Raw genomic sequence first — 16,121 nt, 5'->3', positions numbered from 1 at the left:
CGTTTGAAGACGGGGCTCTTGAGCACGTCGCTGCCCATTGCCTATACGATCACCGAGTACTTAGATCCGTCAAACTTGATGATTCGTCCTTATCTCGCTTCCTATCAACTGCTTTACTTGACCTCTTCTTCCATTTTCTCGGCATATCCACTAGGACCCCAGGGGGAATCCTCTCCTTGACCAGCCTTAACCTATGGTTTGCAATTCCCTGCTCTCTTCATTCCTGGAAATGTCGGCTTTTCAGGCCTATCCTTCGGACGCCTGGTTAGGGCCTGAGTCACGGACTTTATTGATCTTTTGTTTTTGGGTTGACGCTGTTCTGGCCTTGCGCGTACCTTCGGGTGCTCGCTCAACCCATGATGGCTACTTCTTCTGCCGCTGCTTTGATTATGTAGCCGCATTAGTCGTCTTTGTGGGACCAAGGACACATTAAAATAAAAGAAAAGTTGACGAATTATTCTGGAAGTTTATTCACGTTTAGTTTTCTTTTGCTGCTTTGCTTTCCGACACAGCACCAGGCATGTAATCTTTACCGAAGCCAATAACGCCATCAGACCTGCCAACAGCAACGGCACCATAACGTCGAAGGAATACTTTACGGACCAATCCAACCAGACTGCATTAGACTGCAGAACTTGCGACGTTGGATTACGAAGAACCCACTCCACCCACCAGACGGCACGCTCCAACGGTGACTCTTTCTGATCTCGGAAGACCTTCGAGAGGAGAGACATGTTCTCGCGATAGCTGTTAATGATGGGAAATAATTAACGTTAACATTATTTGGAATGGGACATAAACTGACCTTTCGTTCGACAACACTTCCCTAATAGCATCGGCCAGTTCGCCACTCTTCACATTTTTTATGGACAGCCTCTTTCCAACACCGTGTGCGATGCAATAATTTATGTTTTGGAATTGGTCAGCGAATACCGGGAAGCCGATAATCGGCACTCCATTCCAAATTGCTTCCTGGATACTGAGAAGACCGCTGTGAGTGATGAAAAGTTTGAGATTGGGATGGGCAAGCAAATCATTCTGAGGCATCCATTTTCTTATATACACGTTCTTGGGCACTTCAATTGGCATGGAATCGGATTCAAACTTCCAAAGAAATTGATACTCTGGGAATTGACTCATAGCGTTAAGGATTTCGATTATTCTATTGTCACCAAGTAAATTGCTACGGATATTGGTACCGAGCGAAAATAGAATAGCACCCTTTTTGGCAGTTTCTACGATCTTCTGAAGATCTTCCGGTAGCTCTTTGGGCTTAGCAATCTGCATTCCACCTACCGAGATAACATTTGGCATCATCGCTTCTCTATACTGAATCGCAGGGTGTGAGTTCAACAGAATAACGCGAGCATCTCTATCAAGTTCCCCAATGTACGTAATATCAGGAATTACTTTGCGCACTATTTTGTCAATTTTTGGGTACGTCTCGTAAGTTCTGAAAAGCTCCACGTAGTGACTATACAAAAAGTTTGTAAATCGCTGACGGTAACTCATGTTCTGAGGCACATCTAACGCGTAGTCTGGAATAGATCCTGAATAGATGTATGCACCGGATAACATGCTTGTCATCGTGACTACGTTAGCGGCAGTCGCTCCAATATATGGAGGTCTTCCAAATTTGTGTTGTGCAACGGCAGACAAACATGGCCCATTTAGAAAATCGCCAATAATCAAGTCAAATTTAAACTCGTTTGGGTAGTCCAACAATAGCCTTAGACCTTTCGAATTTAGTGTCAGTTCACAACTCAGCATCACGTATTGATTGAACATGGCCAGAGATGCAAATGGATTCGTTTCTCCCTTTTCAAATATCTCGCTTCCCAGTTCCATTTGCTCATTGAGACCTTCATAAACACCTTCCAATTTGATGTATGATAAATTTGGTAAGGAGCTATCCTCAACGTCGACACTTAATGCCGTAACATTATGTCCTTTGGCAGCCAATCCATTAATCAATGCTTTATGCCTGAAAACACAATTTTGATTAAAATTTGCGAAATACTGCAACACCTACCAGAACTTTTACCAAATGAAATGACTTGGCGATGGCACTCCATCGATGTACAGAATATTCGCAGCCTGGGTTGAACTGCAAATCGCTGTTAAAAATAAAACTACGCTCCTCCACATGCTGTCTTTGCTGGAGATATCTTCTCCGAAGTCTTGTACAAACCAGTCAACTCGCTACTAATCGAAATATGATATGTCTATCAATCGACCGCCCCCTGAACTGTTATCTTCTCTGAATAATTCCCATGCTGATTGTTTGTATTCCGTATATGGTTTGTGGTAGATAACAAATCAGAATCTCTAGAAACTATCGCATTCATTAGTTTATTTCATTTTTGAACTTGGTAATCTGGTGATCATTTTTGGTGTAGACACATGCCCTGAGTCCAAACACGTGATGGAAAAACAATACAATACAATTTGTCAAATAAAAATTGATCGTATTTCGTGAAAATCGCCCCAGCTGTTGATCTCGGCTCGTCGCATTACACCTTCCAGAGCAGTAGAAAATCACGCATGAGAATCCGTCACATTATTGCAGTCCCTGGCGAGATTCGAAGGGACTTGATAGTTCATTTGAAACCATTACGCAATTCTGCTGCACAACTTGTGCATACCGTCCATCGTTGCTTGGATCAGCCTGGTCTGCTTCCAAGGAAAGTCGTTTTCGATCATAGTTTTCCATAACTCTGTGCAATCGATACTTTCGTATGCCGATATGAAGTCGATGAACAGATGATGCATTGGGAGCTGGTGTTCACGGAATTTCTGGAGTATTTGCCGTTGTCTACCAGCCACCGATGAAACCGGCTTGATGACTTCCCACGAACTCATTCGTTTTAGGTAACATACGCCGGAAGAAGACCTGAGCCAGGACTTTGTAGGCGGCATTCACAATAAGGATCTCTCTGAAATTCTCACTTTCCAATGTTAGCCTCTCTTGTGAATGGGGTTTCCTGTGTGGAATTCCTTCCGCTCTTTCGATTCGGTTTCCCAGATCCTGCCATTAACTGCTGTGGTGTCATCGAGGTTATTGCAAGTTACTCACTGAGTAACCTGCTCTAGAGGTAAAAAAAATAGCTCCCAATATAAGTGTCCTCGCACTAGAAAGAAAAAACGATGTTTATTTTGTTCATCGGATCGGATCGGATTCATCGGAACTTCATCCAAATAACTTCTCTATGAAAAAACAATTGTCTTCACCCGACTGGATAAGTATTTTAAAGAGAATTACCCAGGTGTTTTCTTTTCTTTCGATATTTTGCGCTTTCCATGCCAGTGCACAGAAAAGGCGGCCACTTGGTTATTTTTTAGTGTGTTTTAAGTCGCCATCCAAGTTCGGGTCTCCGTTCAAAATGTTTAGATAGTTGATATTCAAAAAGTTCTCATTGTTTAATGTTTTATGCTTCATAAACCTACCTTGGGTGAAAATTAACGGAACAAAACAAAGACAACCCAAATCAGTCGTTCCGTTCACAAGTTATGCGTGGTCCCACGTATGTTACTGCATTTTTATATATCCCTTTCATGACGAACCAGCACAATTGTGCTATTGAGCGGTATCAGTTTTGCATATTTTATTCATCTGTTAGACTTTGTTTCATGTGATGTAAACTGTTTCTATAATTCAGCCATTACTTGAACTTGTTTGTGTGTAAACAAACTTTTGTTTACGTTGTCTGCGAGATTTACCACAACGAGCAAGGTAAACAAAAAGTGGACAAAAGCCGTATAACATGAACAAGTTTCATATGTCGCATATTTTTATATTTTCGATTTATCTAGGTAGTCGAAGCTAGAATTCGAAAGATAAAGAGTAGTTCTTTCAAATTAGGTAAAATAATTGTTGTTTTGTTGGGAAATCTTGGAGTTCTGGAGAGCCAAAGTTGAGCCATTTGTATGGAGATTTCACTTTTATGCGCTCCGCCACGAAAGGGATATAAAAAAGATGTTACCTTGGTATTTTACAAAATGTTGTGTTTCCGCAAATTGTAAAACTAGTTATCCTTTTTATATTAGGAAATTTTCATTCCGCCCTCCTAAATATAATAAAATCACCTATATAATTTTCATAACCTTTCTGCGCTCTCACAAGCGACTTCTTTCAAGTTATCCTTCAGAAATCCCTCCAAATAAAACAAATATTTCAGAAATTCTTTCAAATATTTGCACCGTTTCAGAAATATATCAAAAGTTACCCTACAATTCCTCATAAAGTGCCTCCACGGACTCTTTATGAAATATTTGGAATGTTTCTCCATGAAATTTCTTTAGTTTCTTACATGGATTAATTGAGATATTCTAGTCGTTGTTCCTCCGAAATATCTCAAAAGATTATTTTAGAAAACCATGCATGGGCTGTTTCAAAAAATTTTCCATGAATTTCTTCAGAAATATTTTAAAAGTTACTTCAAAAAAAATTTCAAAATCTTTCAAAATCCTTCAAAAATCTTTGAGAGATCCTTCCTGAAAACTATCGAACGATGTATTAAAAACCATGTATGAAAATTGGATATCTTCTGGTATTGCTTCAAGACTTCCTCCTGTGGTTCCTTCAGAAAATTTTCCAGTGAATTTTAAAGAAACTAGGCCATGAATGACTTCGGATTCAAAGTTTCCTTTAGAATTTTCTCCAAAGATTTCTAGAGATTACCCCTAAAATTAATTTGAAGACTTTTTTCATAAATCCTTACCTGAATTCTTTTCAAATCGCTCCATAAAATCTTTTAGAAAATTGTCAAGGAGTTCCTAAAGTTCTTAGGAAATCCTTTCAGGGATTCGTTTAAAAGATTCATCGGAAATTTCTCCAGGGCTTCCTTACAGGGATTATATTAGAAATTGTTTCAAAGATTCTTAAACATTTTTTTCCAGTGGTTTCAGCCCAGAAATTTATCAGGTATTTTCCTTATGGATAGCTCCAATAATTCTCCATGGTTTCCTTAAGAAATTTATTCAAAAGTTCTCATTGATATTTCAACGCAAATTTCTTTAGAAATATTACAAGAGTTTCAGGTATTCCTACAGGATTCGCATTAATTTTGTTACATTGCTTCAATAATTTTTGTAGACAGTTCAAACGAGTTTTTTTAGAAATTGCTCCCCTGAATCCATCAGAAATATCTTCTGGGATGTCTTTAGAGACCCTCATGGAGATATTCTTCTATGGATGTTTTAGAAATTAATTCGTCCAGAAATAGCAATAAACTCACTGAAGATTTTTTTTAAGAACACGTCAAGGGATTTCTAAGAAATTCTTGAATTATCTCCAGAAATTCCTTTGAAAAATCCTGGAGATAACTTTGAATCACCTAGATCTAGAAAAAGGTCTGAAAACTTTGAAGCAATTTCTGAAGCTATCTTTGGAGCCATTCCTGGACGAATGTCTAAGATAGTAACTTTAAGAATATTTGAAGAAGAAACACCTTATGATACCCCCTTGATTCTCCCCCTTATAAAAATAATGAGAAATTGCTGGAGGACCTCCGCAAGTAATTCCAAAGGGAAAATGCATAAGGATTCCTGGAAAAATCTTAAGAAGTAATTTCTGAAGGAAGCTTTTGAAAATGTTAATAAATCTCAGGCAATAGTAGAGGTGGAATTCTGGAGAAATTCCTCAAAAAAATTCTGAGTCACCCCGAAGCATTTTCTGAAGAAAGCCTTGGTGGAGCTCTTGGAGATACTTCTGAGAACATTCTCAGAAAAATTTCGATTACAATTTCTGAAGGAATTAGGAGACAAAAATCTCTAAACTACTGCCTGGGAAAATATCTGAAGTAAAAATTGCAGAAAAAAACAGAAGGAATTCTTTAGAGAACCACTTGAATAAATAAAAATAAATGAATTTTAAAAAGAATCTGAATAAGTCCAAAGCTTGGAGAAATACCGAAATCTCCGAGAAATTTGCTATAGGAATGTCCAGGGGGCATTCATAAACCAAGTAGACTTTTTGGGGAGGGGGAAGAGGGGTATGAATTAAGTCTATACGCTTCATTAATTACTATATTCAAATAATAAATTCTGGGACCGCGCATAACTTGCGAACGGTAGGTCCGATTTGGGTCGTCTTTGTTTTCAACCAAGAAATATTTTTGGAACAAAAAACCAGGAAAATTTGAGAGGTTTTTGAAAATAACTTTTTCATACATTTTGAACAGGGAGTTGGACTTAGTTTATATATGTATATGAAGTGGGATACGTGGGACCACCATGAATGTTTTAAGGACTGTTCAATAGACTGGCCCAAATACAAAAATGTCGAAAAACTCCACGGGGCACCCTCTAGAATCGTGCCTTTGGATGAGAAGAGCAATCTGTGAAAATTTCAGCTCAATCGGTTTTAAACTGAGCTGGCGCAAATGAGTTGAAGGTTTGTATGGGATCTTCAGTCCAAATATATGGGAAATTGGATGACCTCCAGTCTCTCATTCAGCACGCTGGTTGAAAGAGTTTGATTTGGCTCATAATTGAAAAAATAATAGCTGATACCCTAAGGAACAACTTTGTAGAAGACCATATAATGATAAAATTTAATTTAGTTGCGGTTTCAGCTAACGAAAGCAGGATGAGGGCATCTTCCCCCGTTTACTCTCGGTTGTTACATGCAGCACGTGTTTGCTGTTCAAAACTTGCGCTCTACATCATAGGCGGCTACGTTGTCCTTCATTTCAATTGCTCACGCACGTGGGCGGGTATCGAAACAATGAAGAATTACATAGCTGCCTATGATGTAGCGCCCAAGCTTCGACCGACAAACACGTGCTGCATGTTATAACCGAGAGTAAACGGGGGAAGATGTCCTCATCCTGCTTTCATTAGCTGAAACCGCAACTAAATCAAGTTTTATCATTATATGGTCTACTACAAAGTTGTTCCTTAGGGTATCAACTACCATTCTTTCAATTCTGAGCTAAATCGAACTCGCTGAACCGGCGTACTGAGTAAGAGACTGTAGGTCATCCAATTCCCCATATATTTAAACTAAAGATCCCATACAAACCTTCAACTCATTTGCGCCAGCTCAGTTTTAAACCGATTGAGCTGAATTTTTCACAGATTGTTCTTCTCACCCAAAGGCACGATTCTAGAGGGTGCCCCGTGAATTTTTCCACCTTTTCTTTTTCGCCATACAAATGTGGGCCGGTCTAACTGTTCAATTTATAAAACGGACAACTTGCTTGTGCGATATCTTTTTTATTTTTCAATAAAATCATTATCAGTTTTTTTGCATAACTTGCTATAGATATTCTCAAATGTAGGAAAAATATAACATTAAGCAAAATGTTCTTTATTGTATAACTGAAGCGGTTTTTGTAAAACATCAATAAAAACCCATTTCTCAAAATTCGACAAAACTTTCCACATACTTAACATGCCCTTTTTCATGAAGTTTTTAATATATTGGAATCTTACACTATTCTACTAAAGGTAAAGCTCAATAGTTGGTCAGTAATAATGCACCAAGCAGCCTCCAGCTTGATATAGTGAATTGACTTGTTTTCATTGAAATAATTAAAACATATTTATTCAAGTCCTGTGTTGCAATAGCACAACGGATTCGTCTAAAAATTTGTCCAGAGTTGTAGAATATTGCTTTCTGAATGATACAGAAGAAAAATTTACTTTTAATTGCATTCTTCATCAAAAATTTAATCCATAAAGATGGTCATACTAAAAAATTGCATATTTTTTGCGTCATTGATGCAGATTTTCCGACTCTAGCGAAACTTGTTACTATTTATTTTCAACAAAGTTAGTCCTATGTTATTGTACACCTTATTTAATAATAATCGGATGTAAAGTTTTTATTTCCACCATCATTGTTATGCAAATTTTGCATTAGGTTGCATTATTGTTTGGAACAACCTTTAAACAACGAAACCGTTTGGATTACTGTACTTGTAATGGCGCACAGTTACCAAACCAGCAATGATATTAAGAAGCAGTTTTCTGCATTTAAAACCACATTATTCCTACTTTCGACTGGATGCATACAAAAATTGTTTGTTCAATATTTTCATGCCCTTTTTGCCTTACAATTGAATTTTATTCAAAAAATCGAATCTCACTTGAGACTTTAATATCTCAATAACTAATTTTCCAATTGAGTTTAAATTTCGCCCGAATGTTTATTACTCATGCTGCTGCAGCATGGTACACACTTTTCAGGTATTCAAAACGATATACCATACTTGAACAGTAATTTTATACATATTTTCAATTTTCAGCAATCGAAAAAGTCACCTCATTTAACACCTGGCCGATTTTCTATAAAATAAAACTATTTTTATTCGATTCAAAAATTATTACTATAATGAATGATGATGTACTGTACAACGAAACAAGGGCGGTTGAATTTGGACTACGCGTTTTGTTTTTATAGCCTTGTAAAGTTGTCCGTTTTATAAATTGAACAGTCCTTAATAAACCCTGGAGAATTTTCTAGAAAGTTTAAGAAGAACTTCTGCTAAATTCATAAAAGGAAATTCAGCGAGGATGTCTCTTCTGTGATAATTACAGAAACAAATCATGAAATAATAATGCATGAAGGAGTTTTCCCAGAATATTTCTTAATTAGGCGCAATAGTGAAGTCCTGAGAGAAAGAAGACAGCTCACTGACAGCCATGATGTTTACATTTCTTCTTCTTACATCTTTTTACAACATTGCGCGCTGCACAATGGTTATAAAATATATTATTGGTTGAAAATGTTTTGCATGATGAGTTCGCTGCGACTGAGCATGGAAAATTAATGGATTCGTTGCTCTGTTTAAGGAAAATTGATCATCATTATTTAAAAGGATGAAATTGCGACAAACGGAGCAAAATTTTAATAAGTTTTTTTGGATATTAAGCCACTCCATACCATCAATGCGCAATCAGCTCGGTTTGCGGTGACAGTTTGTGACAGGTCTTCCTTGACATTAAGTAGCACGCATTCGAAGCCAGCTGTCTCCTCTCTCTCAGGTGAAGTCTTTTCCTTGGGGCGTACCAATATTGGGGGCACTGAAATGTGGAAATCTGGAGTAATCATGTCTGCTTTTAACATGGCAGCACTGCTATAAACCCGGGTTGGCAGGCAGTAAACTTTTCTTAACTCATCTTGATGCTGTATTACTTTGTTGGTTTCATTTATTTATTTATTAAATGTTATTACTTTGTTGGTTTTGAGCTGATGAATGTCATCATTGATTTCCCTAAGCGTGGAAGTTGGATTAGTTCTGCCATCTAACCATGTTTCGTGGGAACGGCACAGCAGTCACATTGCCTCCACTTCGCTTCTTTCAGGTGGCGTTTTAAAGACGGGTTTGGTGGTCTTTATTCGTGGTGATTCGTATGCAGAAAGTCCTGGGTTCAATACAATCCATATACCAACTCATGTACATATAGTCGCATGTCCATAGCCATCGCTACACAGTTCGAAAAAATAATGTACAATTACATTACATATAATGCACATAATTGGAGCGTGATAAATGATGTACCTTTACATGACATTTTAATTTTAAGATGCCATGTAAATTTCGTATTGTCTAATGTAGGTTTTGTATCACAACGTTGCTTCAGAAAAAGAATAGAATATGATATCGCTTATACAAAAACTAACAAACCCTGAATGAAAAAAAAAAATTTAAGTTTATTCTCTTCAAATAATAAACATGGGTAATGAGAAATTCACACATTATCTAGGAAGAACAATATCTGGCCATGAGCAGCAGCAGCAGCAGCAGCAGCAACGGGAGTCCGCAATGGAAAAAACATCACACAGAAAGAAAAACTGCATCTCGGTTCGTTTTTCATCCAGCGTCTGCTAATAGATGGAAATGTACTTGCTATAGACAAACGCATACGATGTTATGTTTGAAATACTCACTTCATGTTGAAAACTGTAGCAAAATCTTATGGAAAACTAACTTTTCTGGAGCTCTCCCGCAGCAATCCGTTCGAGCGCAGTAGCCATGTTTGTTTTGATCCACATGTCACGACTTCAGCTGAACCAGCATACCTTTACATTACGGTCATGTAATATTCGAGGTATTTTCATAGAAATATTATGTCGGCTTACAAATTCCAGATGTAGCAGACACAAAGTAATGTTGTCATACTAATTTCGATTTCAGTATATTGGAATGTTCAACGACGATCATTTCGCCATTCATGTGCATTAAAATTGACAGATTGTTACATTAGATTCTCCATTACATGACCTTTATTTCCGTTACTTTGTGGTTTACATGACGATAAAGTTTCTGTTTTTCTTTCTGTGTAGAACAGAAACGGGCTGGAAATCCGTTACCCTTCATCCCAACTTTCACAGCACAGTGTCAATCTGTAAAGCCTACGAGTTATTATGCATCTAAAAAAAAATCAGAATATGGCGATTATCTGCCTCTGGCTTCTGATATAAGCGCGACAGTCACTAATCATAACAGCATCACCAGATTTAAAAGTATATAATTCCATTATATGGGTTTTGACAGCAAGAACACTCATTCCACTGAGCCACTCTAGCCGTTCGTCACAAATACATTCAAAAACATCTGTCATTTCGCGAAACCCACGTGCTTTTGTTTTTGGCGGGAACACTTTTTCTTTTGTTTTGCCTTGCGACTGTCATGCGGCGGTATGTCTTGCGAGCGTGCGACCGCCGCAGGACTCTAATAAAAGATAAGCGCGACAATATGCAATCAAGCGAACTGTACCGCAATATCTTCAATGTAATAAACACACCAATCTTTCACCTTACGCCTGGCATCCACGCACCAATGCCTGAACCCTCTACCAACCATATCCCATCAACACTCCAACATTAGCATGAATTTGTGCAGACGCAGAGATATATTCAATCTGCTGTGGATACAAACGTTTGCAATCATCAATTCCTTCTCCTTATCCACATTGACCAGCAACCTGACATGGCAGGTGCCATTGTCGCCTACAAATTGAAGATTACCAACATTCACACACTGAACCTGCTAGTCTCCGGAAGATATCTCATTGGATCCTTGTGTGAGTAATGAGTATAGCTCATCTGGCGAGTAACATCCACGGGCGGTCAATCAAGCTCGAGCTCTATCTCAAGCTCTCCCTCTCTTTCTAGCAGCGTTTCTTGTTCCGATAGGAGTGGGTCTGCTGTTTCCGCTTCTTCTTTGCAACGTTCCATGTTTCACAGAAAAAAATATTCAAGTAAAATTCAGCGAGAAATCATGCACATAAAGGGAATGCTAGAGTTAGTGCATATTTACATGACATATCATGTAAAATTACGTTACAATCGTGTAAATTTCCGCTATTAGTCACGTAACCGGTTGGAGTCCATGATGGTTTACGCGATGATTGGCGAAAATTTACACGATGGTAATGTAATTTTACATTATATCTCATGTAAAAATGCACTAACTCTAGCATTCCCTTTATGTGCATGATTTCTCGCTGAATTTTAATTACATATTTTTTTCTGTGTTTGTCAGGTTTCTTGCTTCAGCAGTACGCCCGCGCGTTCTTCATCTCCAGAATCAATAGAGACTGCTCATCGAAATATTCGTTCCGTCGATTCCGTTCCACGTGAATACCCGATGGTGTTCTCGTCATGGCTGCATTTACTGCACAGAAAGAAAAACAGAAACTTTATCGTCATGTAAACCACAAAGTAACGGAAATAAAGGTCATGTAATGGAGAATCTAATGTAACAATCTGTCAATTTTAATGCACATGAATGGCGAAATGATCGTCGTTGAACATTCCAATATACTGAAATCGAAATTAGTATGACAACATTACTTTGTGTCTGCTACATCTGGAATTTGTAAGCCGACATAATATTTCTATGAAAATACCTCGAATATTACATGACCGTAATGTAAAGGTATGCTGGTTCAGCTGAAGTCGTGACATGTGGATCAAAACAAACATGGCTACTGCGCTCGAACGGATTGCTGCGGGAGAGCTCCAGAAAAGTTAGTTTTCCATAAGATTTTGCTACAGTTTTCAACATGAAGTGAGTATTTCAAACATAACATCGTATGCGTTTGTCTATAGCAAGTACATTTCCATCTATTAGCAGACGCTGGATGAAAAACGAACCGAGATGCAGTTTTTCTTTCTGTGTGATGTTTTTTCCATTGCGGACTCCCGTTGCTGCTGCTGCTGCTGCTGCTGCTCATGGCCAGATATTGTTCTTCCTAGATAATGTGTGAATTTCTCATTACCCATGTTTATTATTTGAAGAGAATAAACTTAATTTTTTTTTTTTCATTCAGGGTTTGTTAGTTTTTGTATAAGCGATATCATATTCTATTCTTTTTCTGAAGCAACGTTGTGATACAAAACCTACATTAGACAATACGAAATTTACATGGCATCTTAAAATTAAAATGTCATGTAAAGGTACATCATTTATCACGCTCCAATTATGTGCATTATATGTAATGTAATTGTACATTATTTTTTCGAACTGTGTGTAATCCAGCACTCCTCTAGGGAGGCTAAAAAAGTGATTGTGATAGTAGCAAGGGTAGAATCATGTAAATACACAGATAAAAATAATGAGATTTACACGTCATGTAAACTTCAGTTAAGGCATGTAAACTTGGTGTTATAATGGTTTACATGATATATCATGTAAATTTGTGTTATATGTCATGTAAACACACAGTCATGCTGAATTACATGACATATAATGGAAATTTACATGATATTTTTGACTTTTACATGATATGTCATGTAAACTTCTATGATATCCCACGCTCCAATCATGTGCATCATATGTCACAGAATTTTACACTCTTTTTTTGATCTGTGTACTTTATTTTTCTGACTTTGTCACAATTTTATCAAACAAGAAAATGCAACCACTAGTCCTATTAGGAACATTTGAATATCTCATCGCCGTTTATTCACGTTTCGTTTTCCCGTGTGGATTTTTTCGGCACAGCACGTATTTCAGCACCTTGATGGGGATCGATAACACCAACAGACCTGCCAGCAGCAATGGAATTATAACGTCGAAGGAATATTTCACTGCCCAATCTAACCGGATTGCATTGGATTGCAAAATGTGCGCGGTTGGATTCCGAAGAACCCATTCGATCCACCAAATGGCACGCTCCAAGGGTGACTCCTTCTCATCCCGGAAGAGCTTCGAAAGGCGAGACATGTTTTCGCGATAGCTGTTGGTTGATAGTGTGTAATAAATTATCAAAAATAATTTTTAAGTTGGGGCAGAATCTTTTAACTAACCTTTCATCTGTCATCAGCTCCCTAATGGCCTTGACAAGCTCACTGCTCTTCACGTCTTTGATGGACAGCCGCTTGCCAACACCTTGTTCAATGCAGTAATTGATATTCTGGTGTTGGTCGGCAAATACCGGGAAGCCGATGATCGGCACCCCGTTGTAAACCGCTTCCTGGGTACTGAGAAGGCCGCTATGAGTGATGAAAAGTTTGAGATTAGGGTGGGCAAGCAAATCATTCTGAGGCATCCATTTCCTTATGTACACGTTCTTGGGCACTTCAATTGGCATGGCATCGGATTCAAACTTCCAGAGAAATTGGTATTCTGGGAATTGACTCATAGCGTTCAGAATTTCGATAATTCTTTCGTCACCCAGCATGTCGCTACGAACGTTGGTACCAAGAGAGAATAGGATCGCACCCTTCTTGGCATTCTCTACAATCTTCTTGAGATCATCGGGTAGATCTTTCGGTTCAACAATCTGCATTCCGCCTACGGAGATTACATTTGGCATCGTTGCTTCCGAGTACTGTATTACTGGGTTGGAGTTCAACAGAATAATGCGGGTATCTTTATCAAGATCTCCAACGAACGGGATGTCTGGAGATACTTTACGCACTATTTTGTCTACTTTTGGGTACATGTCGTATACTCTCAAAAGTTCTTCCCAATGATTATATAAAAAGTTCATGAATCGTTGATAGTAGCCCATATTCTGGGGAGTATTGAATTCATGATTAGGAACAGATCCTGAGTACGAATATGCACCGGACATTGTCGTAGTAGTCGTCAATCCATGGAACGCAGTTGCTGCAATAAATGGAGGTCTTCCAAATCTATGTTGCGCAACGGCAGACAGACATGGTCCATTCAGGTAGTCACTAATGATCAGATCGAATTTGAACTCCTTCGGATATTCCAACAATTGTTGCAGGCCTTTAGATTTAAGCGTCGTTTGGCATCCTACTATCATGTATTCGTTGAACATGGCCAGCACGGAAAATGCATTCATTTGACCAATTTCAAAGAAATCACTTTCCAATCCATCTTCTTCAAATAAACTTTCATAGACGCCTTCCACTTTAATATACGACACATTCGACGGTGGACTTTCTTCAATATCCACGCTCAACGCTGTCACATTGTGCCCTTTAGCAGCTAGTCCATTTATTAAAGCTTTGTGCCTGAAAATACACCAACGTTCAATATATTTCGTAAATTGATTCAACCTTCCTGTATCTCACCAAATAAAATGACTAGGAGATGCCACTCCGTCTATGTACAGAATATTCGCAGCCCGGGTGAAGCCGCAAATCACTGTGAGCAATAAAATTATACAACGTGACATGATGTTCTATACTACTACTAGAGGTGCGAAGTCGACCGTACGGCAGGTCGACGCGGCTGCGATGCTACCACTGACTGATCGCCGTTTTCGAAATTTTGAGTCTTCTTGAATGGACGCGTTCCTGGGCCTGATAAATGGGCCTAACAAGCAAGCAATTGTTGTTCTTATCGTCTATGTGCGCACACTTTGCGCGATGTGAAGCAGGTATGTATATTATTCCATATATGGCTGATCATTATCGAAGTGTTCCTTATAAGGTTGGAGACAAACTGGAAATTATCGGTTCAAGATTTTCAAATCTCAAATTATCTTATCAAAAGATTTATCAGTTGAAACGGTTTGTGCTGAACCAGACGCATCTTTGCTTATCTTCATAGCTTATCTATTTTACAGGTGAGTTTCGCTCATTTTTATTTAACACTTTGCGTGAACAAGTCTGCTTATTAGAAATCACAGAAAGATATATTAAAAATTTTCTTTGACTCAGAAATCTAAATCTATACACATAATCAGATTAGATTTAAAATAAAACTATGCCTCAATAAGGGCCTGTCCATAAACTACGTAGACTCATTTTGGGCATTCTCAGACCCCCCTCCCCCTCCGTAGATTTTTGTTCATACAAAATTTTCGAAATTTGTATGGAGCGTAGACTTTGGCCAGACCCCCCGTCTCCCCCTAAGAGTCTACGTAGTTTATGGACAGGCCCTAACGTACTAAAAAAGCAAAATTAACATATTTACCGCATATAAATTCTACTTTTTGTTTCAAGTATTTTAAAGTGAGAAGCAAGTTTGAAATAGGATCCATCGAAGATTTGGCCAGCATGTAGGCATTCATGTACCCATATCATTCGCCAAATTCTCATCGAGCAAAATTTTGACGAATAAACAATACAGCCCTGTACTAAAACTATGTACCAATCAATCAGTTAGCACTGGCAACGCTCGATAATACGAGAACCATTTAAAAAACTTTCCATTTCACATTGTGAAACACAATTTGAATAAGTGTGTACTAGGCAAGCCTCGTTGGACGACTCGTGCAGAAAAAATCAACTTTTTGCAACTCGTCACATAATCAACTAAACTATACACAGTGAAACAAAAATTAACGGTAAAAGGTTATTGCGGCCATAATAACTATAAAATGCACCATAGAAAAATAAAAATGTACCATAAATAATTAAGCATTGTACCGATAAAATGCACAGCTTTCTCCATAAATAAATAGAAATGTTCCATAATAAATAAAAAATGTAGCGGTAAACCAATAAATTTTCTAGTTAAAAATGAAACATTGTATCAATAAAAAAATAAATAAAACACCATAAACAAACAAGTTTGCTCCATAAAAAATAATAAAAACATCCATAAATAATGAACATTTGCTCCATAATTATACCATAATTGCTCCATAAAAAATTGAAATTGTACCATAAATATCATCAAATTGCACCATAAACAAATTATAAATTTTACCTCAAAGAATGCAAAATCTACAAAAATTTATCA

At 37.8% G+C, this 16,121-nt stretch overlaps 2 protein-coding genes across 2 annotated transcripts; both read right to left on the bottom strand.

The window, feature by feature from the left end:
- Positions 1–467: 467 nt before the first annotated feature.
- Positions 468–2,400, bottom strand: LOC134283951 (UDP-glucosyltransferase 2-like). Its single transcript, XM_062848899.1, has 3 exons — positions 2,045–2,400; positions 806–1,984; positions 468–747 (listed from the first exon to the last, which is right to left on the bottom strand). Exons 1-3 carry the CDS (start codon positions 2,146–2,148, stop codon positions 468–470), a joined length of 1,563 nt encoding a protein of 520 aa, XP_062704883.1. The 5' UTR covers positions 2,149–2,400.
- Positions 2,401–12,809: 10,409 nt separating this feature from the next.
- LOC109430808 (UDP-glucosyltransferase 2) lies at positions 12,810–14,870 on the bottom strand. Its single transcript, XM_029866272.2, has 3 exons — positions 14,504–14,870; positions 13,265–14,443; positions 12,810–13,194 (listed from the first exon to the last, which is right to left on the bottom strand). Exons 1-3 carry the CDS (start codon positions 14,605–14,607, stop codon positions 12,918–12,920), a joined length of 1,560 nt encoding a protein of 519 aa, XP_029722132.2. The 5' UTR covers positions 14,608–14,870; the 3' UTR covers positions 12,810–12,917.
- Positions 14,871–16,121: the final 1,251 nt, after the last annotated feature.

This window comes from Aedes albopictus, chromosome 2, assembly GCF_035046485.1.
Source record: "Aedes albopictus strain Foshan chromosome 2, AalbF5, whole genome shotgun sequence".
NCBI lineage: Eukaryota > Metazoa > Arthropoda > Insecta > Diptera > Culicidae > Aedes > Aedes albopictus.
This window is presented reverse-complemented; position numbering and strand designations above follow the sequence as displayed.